General features: G+C 43.0%; 2 protein-coding genes across 7 annotated transcripts in view; one reads left to right on the forward strand and one right to left on the reverse strand.

The window, feature by feature from the left end:
* The window catches only part of LOC128684805 (maternal embryonic leucine zipper kinase), a 151,652-nt gene that overhangs the window by 77,248 nt on the left and 49,263 nt on the right, over positions 1-25,141 (forward strand). The window lies entirely within an intron of this gene.
* Positions 1-25,141, reverse strand: part of LOC128684806 (lysophospholipase D GDPD1-like) — a 106,782-nt gene that overhangs the window by 72,358 nt on the left and 9,283 nt on the right. For 2 of the 4 annotated variants that reach the window (XM_053771083.2, XM_070101207.1), the window contains exons 3-4: positions 16,690-16,996; positions 15,306-15,395 (exon numbers count right to left, since the gene is read on the reverse strand). In XM_053771083.2, coding sequence (XP_053627058.2) covers positions 15,306-15,395; positions 16,690-16,996 — 397 coding nt within the window. The remainder of the gene's footprint in view (positions 1-15,305; positions 15,396-16,689; positions 16,997-25,141) is intronic. The other 2 variants (XM_070101215.1, XM_070101226.1) reach the window with 1 other exon arrangement.

Consider the following 25,141-nt stretch of genomic DNA (forward strand, 5'->3'; position numbering starts at 1 on the left):
CCTTCTTCTACGCACTGATATTCCGTACCATCAGCTATTTGTTCGTACTTCGCTGCATTACACAGCAGCCCGTATCCACTTGCATAGGTGGTATACGCTCTGTTCTTTATATCTCTCTCCTTCTCGGGCATTATCTATTCCGGATATTGCCTTTCTTGTTTCGTCATTACCACCACCGATTCTGTTACTTGGTGATTTTAATGCCCACCATTTCCTCTGGGGGGGGGGGGTCTCACTGTGATTCCTGTGGCATTCAGTTAGAGGCTTTTCTTGCCACCCACCCCCTCCATGTTTTAAATACAGGTACTCACACCCATTTTGATCCTCGGACTCACACTCTCTTGCATCGATCTCTCAGTCTGCTCTTCCTCCGCCGCATTAGACTTCACTTGGTCTCTTCTTCCGGACTTACATGACAGCGATCATTTCCCAATCATTCTTACTTCCCCTTCATATTCACCACCTCTTCGCATCCCACGCTGGCAATTTGATCAGGCAAATTGGAACCTTTACTCACACCTAACTGTTTTTAGAGAGGTTCCTTCTTCGTCCTCCATCGATGAGCTTTTACACCTCTTCTCGTCCTCCGTTTTAACCGCAGCTTCTCATTCTATACCCCAAACTTCGGGCAGGCATTCTCAGAAATGCGTGCCTTGGTGGTCTCCTGCTTGTGCTCGTGCAGTACGTTTGAAACGCGCTGCATGGGGCAGGTACCGGTACAATAGAACCACAGAGAGACTTCTTGAATTTAAGCAGAAGCGTGTCGCCGTGTCATCCGTGACGCTAAACGCACTTGCTGGCGAGATTATGTCTCCACCATCACCTCTGCTTCCTCTATGAGTGCAGTCTGGAAAAAAGTACGAAAACTGAGTGGTAAATATTCTCCTGACCCGGCTCCTGTTCTGCGGGTTGCCGGTGTTGATATAGCAAACCCACTAGATGTTGCCAATGAAATTGGCAATCATCTGGTCCGTATTTCTCAGGGACTCCATCTATGCCCCTCATTTCTTTCCTCAAAGTCTGCCAGAGAGTTAGCACCCTTGGACTTTTCTTCTCTCAGAGAAGAACAGTATAATGTGCCTTTTACACTTCAAGAACTGGAGGCAACACTCTCAGCTTGCCGATCATCGGCAGCTGGGCCCAACGACATTCATATTCGTATGCTACAACATTTACATCAGTCAGCCCTTGCAGTCCTATTACGCCTTTACAATCTTATTTGGTCACAAGGAGTTCTTCCACAGCTGTGGAAATCCGCCATTGTTCTCCCTTTCCACAAACCAGGCACTACGGGACATGAAACCTCCCACTATTGTCCCATCACTCTTACCAGTGCAGTTTGCAAAGTGATGGAACGCCTAGTAAATAGACGTTTAGTGTGGTATTTAGAGACACACAACAGTCTCTCCACTCGTCAATATGGCTTTCGTAAGGGACGTTCTACCACAGACCCCTTACTACGCTTGGATACGTATGTTCGTAATGCCTTTGCGAATAACCACTCAGTTATTGCCATATTTTTTGACCTTGAGAAGGCATATGACACAACTTGGAGGTATAATATTTTAGCCCAAGCCCACTCCTTAGGCCTTCGAGGCAATCTACCATCCTTCCTTAAGAACTTTTTAACTGACAGGCATTTCCGTGTTCGGGTTAATAATGTGCTCTCCCCGGACTTTATCCAAGCTGAAGGTGTCCCCCAGGGATGTGTTCTGAGCACAACACTTTTTCTCCTTGCTATTAATGATTTGGCCTCTAGTCTTCCATCAAATATTTGGTCATCACTCTATGTTGATGACTTCGCTATTGCCTGTGCAGGCGCTGACTGTCACCTTATTACAGTTTCTCTCCAGCATGCAGTCGACCGTGTTTCCAATTGGGCCACCACACGTGGGTTTAAATTTTCCAGCACTAAAACCCACCAAATTACTTTCACTAGACGCTCTGTCATCTCCGATCATCCTTTGTACCTCTATGGCTCCTGTATCCCTGAACGTGATACAGTCAAGTTTCTGGGCCTCCTCTTTGATCGTAGGTTATCCTGGAAACCTCACATTACCTCTCTGAAGGCAACTTGCCACAGCCGGCAGAACCTCCTTAAAACCCTTGCTCATCTTTCATGGGGAGCTGATCGTCGAACCCTCCTTCGCCTACATTCCACCCTTATCTTATCAAAACTTGATTATGGTGACCAGATCTATTCAGCGGCATCTCCTGCTACTCTCTCTAGCCTTAACCCCATTCATCACCAAGGATTACGTTTATGCCTTGGTGCTTTTCGCTCTTCCCCTGTTGAGAGCCTCTATGCAGAAGCGAACGTTCAATCCTTATCCGATCGCCGTGATGCCCATTGCCTTTGCTACTATGTACGCTCTCATGATCTCCGCAATCCTTCCATTTATAGAATGGTCACTGATATTAGTAGACATTCTTTATTTGTTCGCCGCCCGTTTACTCTGTCCCTTCTCTCTTCGCCTTCATTCGCTCTTGTCTTCTCTTCAATTACCACCTTTCTATGTACATGTAGCATCTCACTTTTCCCTACCCCCCTGGGAAGTTCCAGCTGTTCGAGTCTGTTCTTTCTCTCTCCCTTGCTCGACAGCCCAACTGTCTATGGTCGCTTCCCGCTCTCATTTTCTTGACCACTTTCACTCTCATTCTCATGCCATTGCTGTGTACACAGATGGCTCTAAGTCTTCTGACGGTGTAGGATTCGCAGCAGTGTTTCCGGACAGCGTCGTACAAGGGCATTTACTATCTTCGGCTAGTATTTTTACTGCTGAATTGTATGCCATCCTTACAGCACTTATCCGTATTGCATCTATGCCTGTGTCATCATTTGTGGTTGTCTCAGACTCCCTTAGTGCTTTACAGGCTATACAGAAATTTGATACACCTCACCCCTTAGTCCTCCGTATCCAACTTTGGCTACGCCGCATCTTTACCAAGCATAAAGATATTGTTTTTTGTTGGGTCCCTGGTCATGTTGATGTACAGGGCAATGAACAGGCAGACACTGCTGCGCGGTCAGCAGTACATGACCTACCAGTTTCATGTAGAGGTATTCCATTTACGGACTATTTTGCTGCAATATCTTCCCAATTTCACACCCGTTGGCAACAACGTTGGTCTACTATGCTCGGCAACAAACTTCAATCTATTAAACCGAGTATAGGTTACTGGCCGTCTTCTTATCACCAGTGTCGAGGTTGGGAGACTACTCTCTCCCGTCTTCGCATTGGCCATACTCGTCTTACTCATGGATATCTCATGGAGAGGCGCCCTGCTCCTCTCTGTGAGAATTGCCAAGTTCCATTATCAGTCAGCCACATTCTGTTGGACTGCCCACTTTATCAACGAGCACGCAGAATTTACCTCCGTCGTCGTCTTCGCTCTGCTGCTCTCTCTTTACCTTCCCTTCTCGCTGATGGACCCACCTTTCATCCAGACTCTCTCATTGACTTTTTGACAACAACTGACTTACTTCACAAATTCTGATACCTTCAGCCCTTTCTACTTCAATCTCTTGCTACCCCCTACCCCCGTACTATCCCCTGCCCCGCTGTTTTCTGTAACCTACTGATCATCCCTCCTCCCTTCTGCCATCCAACACCCTCGCTTCCTTCCCTACCCTGCAGCGCTGTATAGCCCTTGTGGCTTAGCGCTTCTTTTTTATTATAATAATAATATTAATACCCACTTTAGCATTAAAATCCCCAACCACAAGTACTCTCACACTTGGTTCAAAACTCCCCACGCATTCACTCAACATTTCCCAAAATCTCTCTCCTCTATACTTCTCTCTTCCCCAGGTGCATATACGCTTACTATAACCCACTTCTCACATCCAACCTTTATTTTACTCCACATAATCCTTGAATTAATACATTTATAGTCCCTCTTTTCCTGCCATAGCTTATCCTTCAACATTATTGCTACTCCTTCTTTAGCTCTAACTCTATTAGAAGCCCCTGACCTAATCCCATTTATTTCTCTCCACTGAAACTCGCCCGCCCCCTTCAGCTTTGTTTCACTTAAAGCCAGGACATCCAGCTTCTTCTCATTCATAACATCCACAATCATCTCTTTCTTATCATTCGCACAACATCCACGCACATTCAGACTTCCCACTTTCTTCTTATTCTTTTTAATAATTTTTACAGGAAAAGGGGTTACTAGCCCATTGTTCCCGGCATTTTAGTTGACTTTTACAACACGCATGGCTTACGGAGGAAAGATTCTTATTCCACTTCCCCATGGATATAAAAGGAAAAGTACTAAGAACAAGAACTAAGATAAAATCAAAGAAAACTCAGATGAGTGTATATAAATAAATGTGTACATGTATGTTTAGTGTGACTTAAGTGTAAGTAGAAGTAGCAAGACATATCTGTAACCTTGCATATTTATGAGACACACAAAAGACACCAGCAATCCTACCATCATGTAAAACAATTACAGGCTTTAGTTTTACACTCACTTGGCAGGACGGTAGTACCTCCCTGGGTGGTTGCTGTCCCGCTCTCTTTTTCTTGACCACTTCTGCTCTCATTCTCATGCCATCGCAGTGTACACAGATGGCTCTAAGTCTTCTGATGGCGTCCGATTCGCAGCAGTGTTTCTGGACAGTGTCGTGCAATGGCATTTACTGTCTTCGGCTAGCATTTTTACAGCTGAATTGTATGCCATTCTTGCAGCATTTATTCGTATTGCATCTTTGCCTGTGTCATCATTTGTGGTTGTTTCAGACTACCTTAATGCTTTACAGGCTATACAAAAATTTGACACTCCTCACCCCCCCCCCAGTTCTCCGTATCCAACTTTGGTTATGCCGTATCTCTACCAAACATAAAGATGATGTTTTTTGTTGGGTCCCTGGTCATGTTGATGTACAGGGCAATGAACAGGCAGACACTGCTGGGCGGTCAGCAGTACATGACCTTCCAGTTTCATATAGAGGTGTTCCATTCACGGACTATTTTGCTGTTATAGCTACCCACCTTCACACCCGTTGGCAACAACGTTGGTCTGCTCTGCTCAATAATAAACTTTGTTCTATTAAACCGAGTATAGGTTACTGGCCATCTTCTTGTCATCAGTGTCAAAGTTGGGAGACTACTCTCTCCCGCCTTCGCATTGGCTATACTCGTCTTACTCATGGATATCTCGTGGAGAGGCTCCCCGCTCCTCTCTGTGAGAATTGTCATGTTCTTGTATCGGTCAGCCACATTCTGTTAGACTGCCCACTTTATCAATGAGCACACAGAATTTACCTCCAACGCCGTCTTCGCTTCGCTGCTCTCTCTTTACATTCCCTTCTCGCTGATGGGCCCACCTTTCATCCAGACTCTCTCATTGACTTTTTGGCAACAACTCCTCTTCAAGGGGGGCTCCTTGGCGTGGTGAAGAGGCTCTTGGTCTGAGGAATTAGCCCTGTCGGTCTTCTTCCTCAGACCGAACCTAATTACCCCCCATTCTCCCCTCCCCTATCCCATCCTCCCCATCCTCCCCTTTTTCCATTCCTCCTCCTCCTCCTCACCCCTCCCTTTTGCCCTTCCTCTTTTTAGCCTTCGTGATTTCTCCCACAGGCGCGCTAGTTCCTAGGTAGGGGAAAGGACACCGGGGTCCATCCCATTCCGTTGAGGTTTCTTGGCGGTGGCGTAGTTTGCCGTGGAATCTGGATTGCCTAGGGATGTCCCGATCCCTCTCCGGTATCCCGGAGTGGCTTTGGGTGTCTTTTGGGCGACGGGTGTATCTCTGGAAGCCACCTTTCGGATTCCGGGGGTGGTGGCTGAAGGAGGTATGCTTTGTGGCGGATATCCGGCCGCCCTCTCTTTTGTCCACCGAGGTAGCTCGGCAGATGTGAGGTTGCTATCCCAGATTGCTGGTTTACTGGCATGAAGGGTAGGGTATGGCACGGGTTCCATGCTGCATCTGCGCTACTAGCGGTGTCGAGTCCTCTTGGGCGCGGAGGGGGATTTCCGGCCCTTTCATTCCTCCTGGGAACTATTCCTCCCCGCTCCCCCCTTTTTTTATTCTTTTTTTTATTTTTATTTTCTTTTCTTCTTTCTTTTTTTTTCTTAAAAACAAAAAGCAAAGGAGTAACCTAACCATGGCAGCCCTAGTCCATGAAACCACTACCCCCGGGCCCCTTCTTGATACCGCACCCCATTCTGACCCTGCCTTGTGTTTAGACCACTCTTCGGACACTCCTGATGCCCCTGTACCTCTTGCTGGTGCTGTTTCCTCACCCGCTTCAGGTACCGGGGCTTCGACTGACTCCTTCGATTTGTCTGAACTCCGCTCTCCTTTGACTATGCTTCCGGCTTCTCCCTCTACGGTACGGCAATTTTCGAATCGCCCACCCATTTCCTGCCGAACCAACTCCGGTCCTACTCCTAAACGCCAACGTCAATCTCCTGATGATGCTCCGTCGTTACCTTCCCATTCTACTCGGAAATGACCGACACGTCAAGCACTCCCTCTCCACGCTCAGTTTCGGACCACACAATGGACTAAATTCTTTACTTTAAGACCAACTTCTTCTTCTGCCTACCTTTCTGACCATAGTATTGCCAAAGCGCTCCTGCGTCATGTTGGCAGAGATATTTCATTTCACGCTCTCAAGAGCGGTACACGCATCGTCACTGTCCAGAATGCTACCCAAGCTCATGATCTTTCTCTCCTTTCGAATATCGATACTACTCCTATCACTATTGAAAAACATCTTTCTCTCAATTCTTGTAGTGGTACTGTCATTCTGCCCCATACCATAGTCCAACAGAATTTCCAGTCATGTGGCAATGACATTTTTGAACAGCTGGAACTCCAGGATCTCCCAATCCTCAAAGTAGACACTTATGTCCTTCCTGCCCGGGGGCGGAGACGTTACCCTTGCAATGTGGCTCGTTTAACTTTTGACAGCCGAGAACTCCCGTCCTCTGTATATGTCGCGGGACATCGGTTACAAGTTCGAAAGGTGATACCTACACCGCAACAATGTAGAAATTGCTGGCGTTTTGGTCACCCAGCGAAATATTGCAGATCTATGGCCGAATGCCCAGTCTGTGGTGCCGACAACCATTCTAATACATCTTGCAGTCAACCTCCATCTTGCCTAAATTGTAATGAAGCTCACCCTTCGTACTCCCGCCGTTGCCAGGTCTACTTAAATGAACGTGAAATCCGTTGCCTCAAAGAGGCAGAAGGTCTCCCTTATGCTATGGCAGTTACTCATCTCCGCCTCCAAGGGAGACTACCCCGTGTTTCTTATTCTCGTGTTTCCAAACGTCCCCCCACTTCTGGGGTCCCATCTTCTGCAGCCTCCTCTGTTGTTACCCCTCCCATAGCCACTATGGCATCTAATCCTTTTGCTGTCCTTGGCTCTGACGTCCCGACTACAACTCAGTCTGTTCTCACATCTTCGCGTCCTTCCTCACAAGCCCCAGTATCGACAAGACCTCGTACGACACCTAATACCAATCGCCCCTCTACTCAGAAGTCCAAAAAATCCACATTGCTCAAATCTTCTTTGCCCCTTCCTTCCCTTCTTCCACCTCCACACGTTACCTTTCCAGTCTCTGTACCTAGTTCTTCCCCTCTCTCTGGCTCTATTACAAGTGTGGAGATTCACCCTCCTCCTCGTACTATGCCTTCCACCCCCGTCCCCTCCCAAGTTTCTCCCTCTTCTGTCACCTCCCAGGTTTCTACCTCTTCTGTCCCCCCCCACACTTCATCTCCAGTCCCTTACACTTTTCCCTCCCCCTCTACTTTGGTACAGTCCATTACTGTCCCAATCTTTACTCACCCTCCTCCTCCTATCTCCAATATGGTTTCCCATACATCTTTGAATTCAGAAACACTTGAAGCCATTTCAGAATATATTGCAGAGACTAAACCTTCAATGGACACTGATTCACTTCCTGTTCCTTCTCTTCCCTCTCCTCCATCTTCACAACCCCATTCTTCGCAACGCTCCGTTCCTTCGCTACTTGAACATCTTCCAATGCCACCACACGTTGACTTTTCTAACCCCTCTAGTCCGTAGGTGCCTTTACCTACAGATTCCTGATATTTTCTTCATCGCCAATCATGGCCTATTTACAGTGGAATATCCGCGGCCTCAGGGGTAATCGGGGTGAGCTTCAGATGTTGCTTTCCAGGTTTTCCCCTGTTGGTGCTTGCTTACAAGAACCAAAATTACACTCGGCTGTTTTCCAACCTATCTCAGGCTATAATTTATTGTATTCTTCGGATCCTTTCTCAGATGGGACCTTTAATGAAAGTGCCCTTCTTCTACGCAATGATATTCCGTACTGTCAACTATTTGTCCATACCTCGCTGCATTACACTGCAGCCCGTATCCACTTGAATAAGTGGTTTACAATATGTTCTTTATATCTCTCTCCTTCTCGAGCATTTTCTATCCCAGACTTTGCCTTTCTTGTTTCATCCTTACCACCACCACTTCTGTTACTTGGTGATTTTAATGCCCACCATTTCCTCTGGGGGGGGTCTCATTGTGACTCACGTGGCATTCAGTTGGAGGCTTTTCTTGCCTCTCACCCCCTCCATGTTTTAAATACGGGTACTCCCACCCATTTTGATCCTCGTACTCATACTCTCTCTTGCATCGATCTATCAGTCTGCTCTTCCTCCACTGCACTAGACTTCACCTGGTCTGTTCTACCAGACTTACATGACAGCGATCATTTTCCGATCATTCTTACTTCTCCTTCCTATTCACCACCTTCCCGTAGCCCTCGCTGGCAATTTGATCGGGCAAATTGGGATCTTTACTCACACCTCACTGCTTTTAGTGAGGTTCCTTCTTCATCCTCCATTGATGAGCTCCTACACATCTTCTCGACATCAGTTTATACCGCAGCTTCTCATTCTATACCCCAAACCTCAGGCAGGCATTCTCAGAAGTGCGTGCCTTGGTGGTCTCCTGCTTGTGCTCGTGCAGTACGTTTGAAACGTGCTGCATGGGGCAGGTACCGGTACAATAGAACCGCTGAGAGACTTGTTGATTTTAAGCAGAAGCGTGCGATCGCTCGCCGTGTCATCCGTGAAGCTAAACGCACTTGTTGGCGAGACTATGTTTCCACCATCACCTCTGCTTCTTCTATGAGTGCAGTCTGGAAAAAAGTGAGGAAATTGAGTGGTAAATACTCTCCTGACCCGGCTCCTGTTCTACGGGTCACTGGTGTTGATATAGCAAACCCTCTCGACGTTGCCATTGAACTTGGCACACATCTGGTCCGTATTTCCCGAGGGCTCCATCTATGCCCCTCGTTTCTTTCCTCAAAGTCTGCCAGAGAGTTAGTACCCTTGGACTTTTCTTCTCTCGGAGAAGAACAGTATAATGTGCCTTTTACACTTCAAGAACTGGAGGCAACGCTCTCAGCTTGCCGATCATCGGCAGCTGGGCCTGATGACATTCATATTCGTATGTTACAACATTTACATCGGTCAGCCCTTGTAGTCCTCTTACACCTCTTCAATCTTATTTGGGCACAAGGAGTTCTTCCCCAGCTGTGGAAATCTGCCATTGTTCTCCCTTTCCGCAAACCGGGTACTACAGGACATGATGCCTCCCACTATCGCCCCATCGCTCTTACAAGTGCAGTTTGCAAAGTGATGGAACGCCTCGTAAATCGACGTTTAATGTGGTATTTAGAGACTCACAACAGTCTCTCCGCTAGTCAATATGGCTTTCGTAAGGGTCGTTCTACCATAGACCCCTTACTACGCTTGGATACGTATGTTCGTAATGCCTTTGCGAATAATCACTCAGTTATTGCCATATTTTTTGACCTTGAGAAGGCATATGACACAACTTGGAGGTATAATATTTTGGCCCAGGCCCATTCCTTAGGCCTCCGAGGCAATCTACCATCCTTCCTTAAGAACTTTTTAACTGACAGACATTTCCGTGTTCGAGTCAATAATGTTCTTTCCCCGGACTTCGTCCAAGCTGAAGGTGTCCCTCAGGGATGTGTTCTAAGCACAACACTTTTTCTCCTTGCTATAAATGATTTGGCCTCTGTTCTTCCACCCAATATTTGGTCATCACTCTATGTTGATGACTTCGCTATTGCTTGTGCAGGCGCTGACTGTCACCTTATTGCAGTTTCTCTCCAGCATGCGGTCGACCGTGTTTCCACTTGGGCCACCACACATGGGTTTAAATTTTCAAGTACCAAAACTCACCAAATTACTTTCACTAGACGCTCTGTTATCTCCGATCATCCTTTGTATCTCTATGGCTCCCGTATCCCCGAACGTGATACAGTCAGGTTTCTAGGCCTTCTCTTTGACCGTCGGTTAACCTGGAAACCTCACATTACCTCTCTGAAGGCAACTTGTCACAGCCGGCTAAACCTTCTTAAAACCCTTGCTCATCTTTCCTGGGGAGCTGATCGTCGAACTCTGCTTCGCCTACATTCAGCCCTCGTTTTATCGAAACTCGATTATGGTGACCAGATTTATTCCGCGGCCTCTCCTGCTACTCTCTCTAGCCTTAACTCTATCCATCACCAAGGCTTACGTTTGTGCCTTGGTGCTTTTCGCTCTTCCCCTGTTGAGAGCCTCTATACAGAAGCAAATGTTCCATCCTTGTCTGATCGCCGTGATGCCCATTGCCTTCGTTACTATGTACGCTCTCACGATCTACACAATCCTTCCATTTATAGAATGGTCACCGATATTAGTAGACATTCTTTATTCGTTCGCCGCCCCTGTTTGCTCCGTCCCTTTTCTCTTCGCCTACATTCACTCTTGTCTTCCCTTCAGTTACCACCTTTATATGTTCATGTAGCATCTCACTTTTCCCTGCCCCCCTGGGAAGTTCCAGCTGTTCGGGTCTGTTCTTTCTCACTCCCTTGCTCGAAAGCTCAACTGCCTACGGTGGCTTCCCGCTCTCTTTTTCTTGATCACTTCCACTCCCATTCTCATGCCACCGCTGTGTACACAGATGGCTCTAAGTCTTCAGACGGCGTCGGATTCGCAGCAGTGTTTCCGGACAGCGTCGTACGAGGGCATTTACTATCTTCAGCTAGCATTTTTACTGCTGAACTGTATGCCATTCTTGCAGCACTTATTCGTATTGCATCTATGCCTGTGTCATCATTTGTAGTAGTCTCAGACTCCCTTAGTGCTCTACAGGCTATACGAAAATTTGATACATCTCATCCCCTAGTTCTCCGTATCCAACTTTGGCTACGCCGTATCTCTACCAAACATAAAGATATTGTTTTTTGTTGGGTCCCTGGTCATGTCGACGTACAGGGCAATGAACAGGCAGACACTGCTGCGCGGTCAGCAGTATATGACCTACCAATTTCCTATCGAGGTGTTCCATTTCTGGACTATTTTGCTGCAATAGCTACCCACCTTCGCACCCGTTGGCAACAACGTTGGTCAACTCTGCTCGGTAACAAACTTCATTCTATTAAACCGAGCATAGGTTACTGGCCATCTTCTTGTCATCAGTGCCGAAGTTGGGAGACCACTCTCTCCCGCCTTCGCATTGGCCACACTCGTCTTACTCATGGGTATCTCATGGAGAGGCACCCTGTTCCTCTCTGTGAGCAGTGTCAAGTTCCAGTATCGATTAGCCACATTCTGTTAGACTGCCCTCTCTATCAACGAGCACGCAGAATTTACCTCCAACGTCGTCTTCGTTCTACTACTCTCTCTTTACCTTCCCTTCTTGCTGATGGACCCTCCTTTAATCCTGACTCTCTCATTGACTTCTTGACAACGACCGATTTACTCCACAAACTCTGATGATACTTTTCGCACTCCCCTCAGCCCTTTCTGGTTCAGTCTCTTGCTGCCCTTTACCCTTTCACCATCCACTGCCCCGCTGTTATCCGTAACCTGTTGCTCATCCATCTCCCTTTTGCCACCTGATGCCCTCACTTCCTTCCTGCCCTGCAGCGCTGTATAGTCCTTGTGGCTTAGCGCTTCTTTTTGATTATAATAATAATTGACAACGACTGACTTACTTCACAAATTCTGATACTTTCAGCCCTTTCTACTTGTATCTCTTGCTACCCTCTACCCCCGTACTATCCCTTGCCCCGCTGTTTTCTGTAACCTACTAATCATCCCTCCCCCCCTTCTGCTGCCTGATCCCCTCGCTTCCTTCCCTACCCTGCAGCGCTGTATAGCCCTTGTGGCTTAGCGCTTCTTTTTGATTATAATAATATAAGCTACTTCTGGTGTGAAACTGATCAAAATCATCACTACTATGTCTTCTATCAAGTGATACCGAGAAAAAGCCAATAAAATCACAAAAACCACCCTGAAAAAAAACTCAAAATTGCTATTTTAAACAAACACAAGATCAGAGGTTTGCTTTTCCCATCATGCACTGCATGGAGGGGAGGGACAGGATTCTTTTTTTTATATTGTGCACACTTGCTGCACACACTTCCTTGTGTCTAAGCCAAAATTTAACCCCTCACAGCAAATATGAGGGAGCTGTGCTTAAAATGTAGATGTACACGAGCGATATTGGTGCCAATGACATAGCTCTACGGATGAGACAGTGGAAGGGTTAAATGCCAAGTATGGTATAAGAATCTAGTGCAGCATGCTTTTGCAGAATCCAATCAATATTTCATACATGCACATCTTTCCACTACTGTGTTTGTACCCCCAATAATTATAAATTCTTAGTAATATTTTTTTAACACTCTTCCACCAAGCTAGGATGACCCAGAAAAAGAAGAAAAAGTTTCATTGTTATTTATTCAATCACACACTTCCCAGAGGCATGATGTCACAGCTCAGATGACTCCCCCTGTATTACTATCTCCTCACAGTAACATTGCTGTTTTAATATGCAAAGTTTGGTTACAGTACTTAAAATTATCATTACATTTAATCTTGTCTCCAGACAACCTATTAAACTTGGAATTTAGGAAATTTAACTTTAATTACTGTTTACAGAGCTACATTATGTTCAGCAGTTTTAAGTTTTACTTTAAAATGTTCTATCTACCTCAAGGCATTTCAGAATGTATGAAATAAATGTCACCTAATTTTGTAACAATTATGTACAGTACTTTGTGAAAGTGAAATTGTTTCAGAGATATGCAGTACTGCACAAACATAATTTACCTGCATGTTATACTCGGTAGGGTTGTATCAAATTACGTATGTGTATTACAATACTACTGTACAGTGGCAAAGTTAATAAAATTAAAAAGTTAATTACCTAGTACATATCATGTTACCTAAAATGCATTTTTTGCCTGTTTTTTAATGCAATTTTGACAATAATAATCATAAAAAATCTTAAGCTGCTATGGATTGCCAGTGAGAATCACTGAACTTTTTTTTTTATTTTTTTAATACGTTGGCCGTTTCCCACCAAGGCAGGGTGACCCAAAAAGAAAGAAAAAAAAAAAACTTTCATGATCATTCAACACTTTCACCATCATTCATACATAATCAGTCTTTGCAGATGAACTCAGATACAACAGTTTAGATGTCCCTCCAAACTGCCAATATCCCAAGCCCCTCCTTTAAAGTGCAAGCATTGTACTTCTCATTTCCAAGACTCAAGCCTAGCTAACAGGTTTCCCTGAATCCCTTCACAAAATATTACCCTGCTCACACTCCAACAGCTCGTCACGTCCCAAAAAACATTCGTCTCCATTCACTCCTATCTAACACACTCATGCACGCTTGCTGGAAGCCCAAGCCCCTCACCCACAAAACCTCCTTTACCCCCCTCCCTCCAACCTCTTCGGGGACAACCCCTACCCCGCATTCCTTTTCCTACAGATTTATACTCTCTCCAAATCTTTCTACTTTGTTCCATTCTCTCTAAATGATCAAACCACCTTCAGCCCTCTGACTAATACTTTTAGTAACTCCACACCTCCTAATTTCCACACTATGAATTCTCTGCATAATATTTACACCCCACACTGCCCTGAGACACGACATCTCCACTGCCTCCAGCCGCCACCTCACTATAGCATTTACAACCTATGCTTCACACCCACATAAGAGTGTTGGTACCACTATACTCTCGTACATTCCCTTCTTTGCCTCCATGGATAACTTTTTTTTGTCTCCACAGATACCTCAATGCAACACTCACCTTTTTTCCTTCATCAATTCTATAGTTAACCTCATCCTTCATAAACTTATCTGCTGACAGTCAACTCCCAAATATCTGAAAACATTAACTTCTTCCATACTCCCCCTCTCTCCAATGTGGTATCCAATTTTTCTTTATCCAAATCGTTTGATACCCTCATAACCTTTCTCTTATGTATGTTCACTTTCAACTTTACCTTTACACATCCTCCCAAACTCGTCCACTAACCTTTGCAACTTTTCTCTAGAATTCTCCAAAGCACATTATCATCAGCAAAACTTAACTGTGTCAACTTCCATTTTGTATTTGATTCCCCATAATTTAATCCCATCCCTCTCCCCAATATTCTAACATTTACTTCTTTTACAATCCCATCTATAAATACACATATTAAACAACCATGGTGACATTACACATCCCTGTCTAAGACCTACTTTTACTGGGAAGTAATCTCCCTCTCTCCTACACACCCTAACCTGAGCTTCACTATCCTCATAAAAACTCTTTACAGTATTTAGTAACTTACTACCTATGCCATACACTTGCAACATCTGCCACATTGCTCCCCTATCCACTCTATCATATGTCTTTTCTAAATCCATAAATGCAGAGAAAACTTCCCTACCTTTATCTAAATTCTGTTCACATATATGCTTCAATGTAAACACCTGATCTACACATCCCCTACCCATTTGAAAGCCTCCTTGCTCATCTGCAATCCTGCTCTCTGTCTTACCTCTAATTCTCTCAATAATAACCCTACCATACACTTTACCTGGTATACTTAGTCAACTTATTTCTTTTGTCCCCCTTCCCTTTATATAAAGGAATTATACACTCTGCTAATCCCTAGGTACCTTTCTCTCTTTCATACATTTATTACTATACCTCCCCCAAATCTCCCCCTGCTTCTAATATTTCTGTCACGATCCCATCAGTTCCAGCTGCTTTACCCCCTTTCATTCTATGTAATGCCTCCCACACCTCCCCTACACTCGCATTCTGCTCTTTTTCACTCCTAAAAGACGTTATACGTACCTTCCTGGCCAGTGCATGAAATTACTGCCTCCCTTTTTTCATCAACATTTACAAGTTCCTCAAAATATTCTTGCTCCCCATCTACTAACTCCCATACTCTGAACTTGTGTACATTAAAAACAAACCAACATAATTCACCAACCTCCTTGTAGCATTTTTGGGTTACTACGTCCTTCATATTTCCCCAAACTGTTATGTGTTCACGTTGATATTTCTTCACTAATTCGCTTACCTGGTAAAATAATGTCAAATGAATATCACATAAATAAACATTTTCAAAGAAGCCTTATAGCACTACTGTAGTAGTATGTATTGTACTGCTGTGCTTCAGCTGCACTCAGTCATCTGACTTATTGAAACAACCAGAGTATGAACAGTTATTTAGGTATGTGATCTCATTTGTTCATCAAACCCTTCACAAGAGGTAGTTTTTTATTCTTCAAAGTTTTATTCAGTATTCAGTGCGCTCTATGAACCACTGAGGAATCCAATGACCAATAAATATCTTAATCTTCACTTCAGTTATGTTACTTGGCAGTTTGTCCAACTCACAACTCGATTCCTAAATCAGTTCTTTCTTGTATCCTTTCTAAATCTAAATACAGCATATCCATAATGAATCCAGAATTGCTAATTCTGTTTTAAAACTTTTTTTACAATGGAAAATGTCATATTGGCAACAGTCTCAAAGACCATTTGTCAGAACTGTCTCCTGATAATCATTGTTTTGCGAGAACTAAAAACAATTCATTTTAGGTAAAATAAATTTACATGGAAAGGATATAAGAAATCAAGTGGTTTGATTATCGATTTGCAAATGAACAGAGCAAGATGATAGGTTGTGGCACTAAGGTGAGCACTTTGGGTGCTCAAAAACTAAGGAAGACTTGTATGTGAAATACAGGAAAAAGTAAGCTTGTGCAAAATGGTCAGTGACCCGTAAAAAAAAAAATGACCAATACGTGAGGACATGAATACTGTAGCTCTCTAACATAGGTCCTGTTTTGTAAATTGTAAAGTTAGGTAAATATATGAGAATAATCTGAAGCAGATGACTTTTTCACGTTCTATGAAACAAAACCAAGAGCATCAATTATATAAACATGCATGAATGCAGAGACTTGATCATAAAAATATCAGTACTGTACTGTTTTTAGAAACAACAGGTTGTAGAAACTTTAATTGGGTCAACATTTCACTGTCAGTTACAGGAGGGCCACGCATATGCAGCACCTATTTTCGGTGTTCCACAATTTTGTTGGTTTTTCAGCTGAGTCATTGGTTGGAACATAATGAACAATGGCTCAATTTGAAGCCAACGAAAATATGGAACACTGAAAAGAAGGTGCTGTATATACAGGGCCCTGTATATCAAATCGTACATGATTTAACAGAGTGATATGTTGTCCCAATAAAATCTCATTCTGCAATGTGTTTTTCTTCAATATTGTCCACAATAAACCATTTGTATCCAGTACTTTCTATAAACAACAGTTTCTAGTAACAGAATTAAAAAGTATATTTACTTTTGATATAAGTTCATTGCTGTCAATTTTGATGTCTATATTAATGGGTGTATTTGGGAAGTGCTGAAAGGTTTCCTCCAAGAGAGGAAATCTTCGATCTTCACTGTTACTACTGAATGTTACGCCAGGCATGAAGTCTATGGGGATCTGCTCTTTGATTGGAGGAAGCTCAGCATAATTGTATTCTGATATTGCTCCTTTGAGCTCTGTGCGAATATCTAGAACAGAGTCATGTGAGACCACTACATGACCATCTCTAGTAAGTTGACAGTCAAGTTCAAGCATGTCTGTTCCCACAACAACTGCGCTGCAAAAAACAAGTCTTTATTAGTGAAAAAAAAAATAGATTGCAAATACAATATGGTTATCTGTCTGGATATGAACAGTGATTCTGAATATTATTAAACACTGACAGTAAATAAATACAGTGGAACCTCAAAAATAGAACTTAATCCGTTCCAGGAACTAGTTCTAAATTCGAAAAGTCTGAAATTCGAAGCAATATTTCCCATAAGAAATAACGGAAATACAATTAATCCGTTCCAGAAACCCAAAAATATTCACACAAAAAATACATTTTATAGAGATTAATTACAGTTTTAAATACAACAAATACTATAGTTTTTAATTATGTATAGTAATACATATAAAATAACATTTTTACTTACCTTTATTGAAGATTGGTGATGGCATCTGGAAGATAGGGAGGAGGAGAGAGGGAGTTGGGGTTAGTGTTTGGAAGGAGAATCCTCCTCCATGAGGACTTCAGGTAAAGCCCTCTCTGGGGTTACTTCCCTTCTCTGTCTTTTAATGCCACTAGGACCAGCTGAGAGTCACTGGACCCCTGTCTCACAAAATAACTGTCCACAGTCCTTGTTGCAGCTTGCTCAGGGTGGTACTTCTGCACAAACATTTGGACATCATTCCACTTGGCACAAATCTCCTTAATCTTTGAAGAAGGCACCTTGTCCACTCCCTCTTCCTCCTCTGAAGCAAGTTCCTCAGCTGTGGTCTGATACTGCTCCAGATGAAGCTCTTGCAGCTCTTCAGTGGTTAGCTCTTCCCTGTGGTCCTCCACCAACTGGCTGCCTCACCATGTCTTACAACATTGTGTATGCCACTAAGCTTCTTAAATCTGTCAAACCAGCCTCTGCTGGCCTTAAATTCACTATCAGTACTGGTTCCAGGAGTTTTCTGTACCAGATCGGCATGCAACTTCCTTGCCTTTTCGCAAATAATCGTCTCTGAAACACTATCACCTACTGTCTCTTTATCCTTGATCCACACCAGCAACAACTTCTCAACCTCTTCAACTATTTGTGGTCTTTTTTTTTTTGGTTAGCATATTAACACCTTTCACAACATCAACTTCCTTGATTTGTTCTTTCTTTGACAGGATAGAATCAATGGTCGACTTGTTTTTTCCATACTTCCTGGCAAGCTCAACAAGTCTCACACCACTCTCATACTTCTGTATTATTTCATTCTTCACATCTATGGTGTTTCTCACTTTCTTTACCACAGGGGTACCACTAGCAAGTTTCTTTGGGCCCATGGCAGCTTATTTCACAGTCCCACAAGCACTAAACACAGCGAAATAATCATAAAATGCGTGAATGAGAGCGCAGGTTAGTGTTCACTCAGCATAAACAAAGCTAGACTGCTCACGATGCGCGGGGACGCGGACAGCGGGCGGCAGACAGGTCCCGTACCCGGCGGTCCGAAAATAGGGGCGCGTTCGATAATAGGGACACAGTTTGTCCGAAAAAATGGTCCTATTTTCGAAAGGTTCGATATGTAATATGTTCGATTTTTGAGGTTCCATGTAGTTTTTTTGGAAAATTAGCACGCAGAATTTACCTCCGTCGTCGTCTTCGCTCTGCTGCTCTCTCTTTACCTTCCCTTCTCGCTGATGGACCCACCTTTCATCCATTGACTTTTTGACAACAACTGACTTACTTCACAAATTCTGATACCTTCAGCCCTTTCTACTTCAATCTCTTGCTACCCCCTACCCCCGTACTATCCCCTGCCCCGCTGTTTTCTGTAACCTACTGATCATCCCTCCTCCCTTCTGCCATCCAATACCCTCGCTTCCTTCCCTACCCTGCAGCGCTGTATAGCCCTTGTGGCTTAGCGCTTCTTTTTGATTATAATAATAATTTGGAAAATTTAATTATGTGCTTTAAGGTTACCAAATATCACTAGAGAAATTTAACAAGTGATAAATACTGTACAATACAGTATGTACAGATACATGTACAGTACTTGAATCTTTAAATGCTTAACTATAAAAATTAGAAAATAAAATAAGACTAATATGATTTAAGGTGGGTATTTATTATATTTTTTACATTTTTTAAAATTTCTGACATATTTTGCTGAAGTTTCCCTAAAATGTCAGTGGAACTGGACATTTTCTACCAAAAATGTGTGACACAATGAAGGAAACACATTCGTCATTCACTCGTTCAATAGTTATTTTCCCAGAACTGCACTAACCACCCGAGTCAAATCATCCTTACCCAACTGTCAGTGTCAGCACCGTTTATCCCACCTCCAGAACTCAATTCCAGCTAATCAGCTTTTCTATATTTCATAAATGTAAAATACCCAAAACCACTTATTTCCACTCACTTCAATCTCACATGTTCACACATGACTGATGAATATTCAAGTTCCTACCACTCAAAACATTAATTCAAAATTTAATTCCAACAAGAGCAGTGATATATATATATATATATATATATATATATATATATATATATATATATATATATATATATATATATATATATATATATATATATATATATATATATATAATATATATATGTAGGTAGTAGGTTGGTAGACAGCAACCATCCAGGGAGGTACTACCGTCCTGCCAAGTGAGTGTAAAACGAAAGCCTGTAATTGTTTTACATGATGGTAGGATTGCTGGTGTCTTTTGTCTGTCTCATAAATATGCAAGATTACAGGTAAGTCTTGCTACTTCTACTTACACTTAGGTCACACTACACATACATGTACAAGCATATATATAAACACCCCTCTGGGTTTTCTTCTATTTTCTTTCTAATTCTTGTTCTTGTTTATTTCCTCTTATCTCCATGGGGAAGTGGAACAGAATTTTTCCTCTGTAAGCCATGCGTGTCGTAAGAGGCGACTAAAATGCCGGGAGCAAGGGGCTAGTAACCCCTTCTCCTGTATATATTACTAAATTTAAAAGGAGAAACTTCAGTTTTTTCTTTTGGGCCACCCCGCCTCGGTGGGATACGGCTGGTATGTTGAAAGAAGAAGATATATATATATAAATATATATAAATTATTGCTTGGACCAAGTGGCTAGTAACCCCTTTTCCTGTATACATTACTAAAAAGAAAAATTTTTTTTTTTGCTTTTCTTGTTTAGGTTACCCTGCCTCGGTGGGATACAGCCATTTTGTTGATTTTTTTTTTTTCAAAATGGTATACTTTCATAACCAATGAAAATCTTGGCAAAACTGACTGACATATTTTACATACCAATTATATGTATGTGCTATATACAGTAATGTGCAAATTAATTGGGACAGGTAAATTTTGTGACACTCATACTATGACTTAGTTTCCATCTTAATTATTCAATTCAAAGTTTATTCTCTATAAGGATTACAGTGCTGAGTTTACAGAATTTGGTTATTGTGTGGTTTACATGTAGTAAAGTACTAATTACAGAGGGTACCACTAGAACACCTAGAATGGCTAGGCATTTCAGGCAGACTTAGATTAATTCTTAAATTTAAAATATTACAAATTATGAGGTAAGTTGGTATTATGGCTAAGTGACTAAATACTAGTTTGTGAGTTTAGCAATGTGAATGCTTTTATTTTGGCACAATACATAGTTTCAGTATTGGAGTATCACAGGCCAGCTTATGACTAGTTAGGATTCATTATTTTAAGATTGAGATTGATATTTCTGTTTATGGTCAAATGGGTGAGTGAGTGTAAGTGTGAACCACCAGATGGTATTTGTGTAATTAGCTGAAGGGGTGTACCAACAATACCAACAGTACCAACAATACCACCAGTCCGATGACATTCTTCTTTGCAAATATACAGGGTCTAAAGCCAGCAACAAACAACAAAATACCTTTCATCCGTGGACTGCTTGCAGAGGCAAAGGCAATGTTCGTGGCTTTCACTGAGACCCATGTAAAGGATCACTTGGACAATGAAATATGGATCCCAGGTTACAACCTATACAGATGTGACAGAGTGAACAGGCAAAAGGGGGGGGGGGTTGGCCTGTACATTGCAGAGTCACTTGTTTGCACAGAACTGCTTAATGCCTCAAATGATGTAGTGGAAGTTTTAGCAGTAAAGTTCGAGAACCAAAACCTAGTCATTGTGGTAGTCTACAAGCCTCCGGATGCAACATCCCAGCAATTCCAGGAACAGCTGTTAAAAATTGACCACTGTCTGGAAAATCTTCCAGCTCCTGCACCCAACATCTTGCTCCTGGGGGATTTCAACTTAAGGCACCTAAAATGGAGGAATATAGCAAATAATATTGTTGCAGTAATAACACCAGGAGGCAGCTCTGATGAAAACTCACACTCACACGAGCTTTTAAATCTCTGCACAAAATTCAATTTAAACCAGCAAATAATAGAGCCTACTAGACTGGAGAATACACTAGACCTCATCTTCACTAACAATGATGATCTGATAAGAAATGTCACCATATCAAAAACAATATACTCAGATCACAACATAATTGAGGTTCAGACATGTATGCGTGGAGCCCCAGACCGACATAATGAGACTAGTCACGAGGGAGCATTCACCAAATTCAACTTCAATAACAAAAACATAAAGTGGGACCAAGTAAACCAAGTCCTAACCGATATAAGCTGGGAAGATATACTAAGCAACACAGACCCCAACTTATGCCTAGAACAGATTAACTTGGTGGCACTCGATGTATGCACAAGGCTTATTCCTCTAAGAAAAAGGAGGAGTAGATGTAAAATAGAAAGAGACAGGCGCTCCCTTTACAGGCGACGGAAAAGAATAACAGAGTAGCTAAAAGAGGTCAATATATCTGAAATGCGTAGGGAGACACTGGTCAGAGAAATAGCAAGCATCGAACTTAAGCTAAAGGAATCTTATAGGAGTCAGGAATCGCGGGAAGAACTAGAAGCCATAAATGAAATCGAAAGAAACCCAAAGTATTTCTTCTCCTATGCCAAATCAAAGTCGAGAACAACGTCCAGTATTGGGCCCCTACTTAAACAAGATGGGTTCTACACAGATGACAGCAAGGAAATGAGTGAGCTACTCAAGTTCCAATATGACTCAGTTTTTAGCAAGCTGCTAACCAGACCGAGAGTCGAAGATCAAAATGAATTTTTTATGAGAGAGCCACAGAATTTGGTTAACACAAGCCTATCCGATGTTATCCTGATGCCAAGTGACTTCAAACAGGCGATAAATGACATGCCCATGCACTCTGCCCCAGGGCCAGACTCATGGAACTCAGTGTTCATCAAGAACTGCAAGAAGCCCCGCTGTATAGTCCTTGTGGCTTAGCGCTTCTTTTTGATTATAATAATAATAAATGCAAGAAGCCCCTATCACGAGCCTTTTCCATCCTATGGAGAGGGAGCATGGACACGGGGGTCGTCTCACAGTTACTAAAAACAACAGACATAGCCCCACTCCACAAAGGGGGCAGTAAAGCAACAGCAAAGAACTACAGACCGATAGCACTAACATCCCATATCATAAAAATCTTTGAAAGGGTCCTAAGAAGCAAGATCACCACCCATCTAGAAACCCATCAGTTACACAACCCAGGGCAACATGGGTTTAGAACAGGTCGCTCCTGTCTGTCTCAACTATTGGATCACTACGACAAGGTCCTAAATGCACTAGAAGACAAAAAGAATGCAGATGTAATATATACAGATTTTGCAAAAGCCTTCGACAAGTGTGACCATGGCGTAATAGCGCACAAAATGCGTGCTAAAGGAATAACATGAAAAGTCGGTTGATGGATCTATAATTTCCTCACTAACAGAACACAGAGAGTAGTCATCAAAAGAGTAAAGTCCGAGGCAGCTACGGTGAAAAGCTCTGTTCCACAAGGCACAGTACTCGCTCCCATCTTGTTCCTCATCCTCATATCCGACATAGACAAGGATGTCAGCCACAGCACCGTGTCTTCCTTTGCAGATGACACCCGAATCTGCATGACAGTGTCTTCCATTGCAGACACTGCAAGGCTCCAGGTGGACATCAACCAAATCTTTCAGTGGGCTGCAGAAAACAATATGAAGTTCAACGATGAGAAATTTCAATTACTCAGATATGGTAAACACGAAGAAATTAAATCTTCATCAGAGTACAAAACAAATTCTGGCCACAAAATATAGCGAAACACCAACGTCAAAGACCTGGGAGTGATCATGTCGGAGGATCTCACCTTCAAGGACCATAACATTGTATCAATCGCATCTGCTAGAAAAATGACAGGATGGATAATGAGAACCTTCAAAACTAGGGAGGCCAAGCCCATGATGACACTCTTCAGGTCACTTGTTCTATCTAGGCTGGAATATTGCTGCACACTAACAGCACCTTTCAAGGCAGGTGAAATTGCTGATCTAGAAAATGTACAGAGAACCTTCACGGCACGCATAACGGAGATAAAACACCTCAATTACTGGGAGCGCTTGAGGTTCCTAAACCTGTATTCCCTGGAACGCAGGCGGGAGAGATACATGATTATATACACCTGGAAAATCCTAGAGGGGCTAGTACCGAACTTGTACACGAAAATCACTCACTACGAAAGCAAAAGATTTGGCAGACGATGGAACATCCCCCCAATGAAAAGCAGGGGTGTCACTAGCACATTAAGAGACCATACAATAAGTGTCAGGGGCCCGAGACTGTTCAACTGCCTCCCAGCATACATAAGGGGGATTACCAACAGACCCCTGGCAGTCTTCAAGCTGGCACTGGACAAGCACCTAAATTTGGTTCTTGACCAGCCGGGCTGTGGCTCGTACATTGGTTTGCGTGCAGCCAGCAGCAACAGCCTGGTTGATCAGGCTCTGATCCACCAGGAGGCCTGGTCACAGACCGGGCCGCGGGGGCGTTGACCCCCGGAACTCTCTCCATGGTAGTTTTGAAGGTGATGAATGTGTCTGCAGTTCTAGAGTTTTCATGTAGGGTGTTCCAGATTTTAGGGCCTTTGACATACATTGAATTTTTGTAAAGGTTTAGTCGGACACGGGGAATGTCATAGAGATGTTTGTGTCTGGTGTTATGCCTGTGGGTTCTGTCACAACTATCAAGAAAGCATTTTAGGTCAAGGTTAATATTGGAATTAAGGTCCTGTAGATGTAGATTGCACAGTAGTAAGTGTGGATGTACTGAACAGGGAGTAGGTTTAGATCTATGAAGAGTGGGGGGGGGGGTGTTGCCAGGGATGGGATTTAGTGATTTTTCTTACTGCAGCTTTTTGTTGGGTTATTATTGGCTTTAGGTGTGTTGCTGCAGTTGATCAACAAGCACAAATAGCATAGGTGAGGTATGGATAAATAAGTGAGTGGTATAGTGTGAGAAGGGCACTTTGCGGCACGTAGTATCGTATCTTGGAGAGGATCCCAAGGACACTTCCCTGCGGAACTCCAGTATCAAGTGGCCGTGTTGTTGATGCTGTGTCTTTAATGGTGACATACTGATACCTATTAGTAAGGTAAGATTTGAAATATGCAAGTGCATGGCCTTTTATACCATAATGGTCAAGTTTGTGGAGTAGGATGCCGTGATGCCGTGGTCTACTGTGTCACGAGCTTTTCTTAGGTCAATAAAAATTCCTAGTGGATATTCCTTATTTTCCAATGCTGTGTAAAGCAAGTCTAGCATTTTTATGATTGCATCATTAGTGCTTTTATTTTTCCTGAATCCAAATTGGCAGGGGTTGAGTACGTTTTGTGACATTATAAATGAATATAGTCTCCAGTGCACGAGTTTCTCAAAGATTTTGGATAGCAATGGTAAGTTTGATATTGGCCTATAGTTGTTTAAATCCGTAGGGTCACCACCTTTATGTATAGTAGTTTGGGTTCTTTTCTTTTCATAAGAGTTTGCTACAGACTTCTGGCAACCATTCAGCTGTGGCGTTACCCTGCTACTCTTGTCTGCGCTACAACAGCTGTTGTTCTGCAAGACTATTCTTGTAAATGTGCTCCTTGAGTGAATGTGGTTTTGCCAAATTCTACCCTTCAATTCATGATTACTGCTGAAATTCATGATGGATGTTACACCTAGGATGTGTGCAAGTATTGTAGCTTTTAGAAAATATGCTGATTTGAGTATCAGACAGATTGCCAAAAATTTTAGCCTAGCGCAGCCAACTGTTGGTCGAATTCTGAAGAGAGCTGATGAC

This window comes from Cherax quadricarinatus, chromosome 5 (assembly GCF_038502225.1).
Source record: "Cherax quadricarinatus isolate ZL_2023a chromosome 5, ASM3850222v1, whole genome shotgun sequence".
Classification (NCBI taxonomy): domain Eukaryota; kingdom Metazoa; phylum Arthropoda; class Malacostraca; order Decapoda; family Parastacidae; genus Cherax; species Cherax quadricarinatus.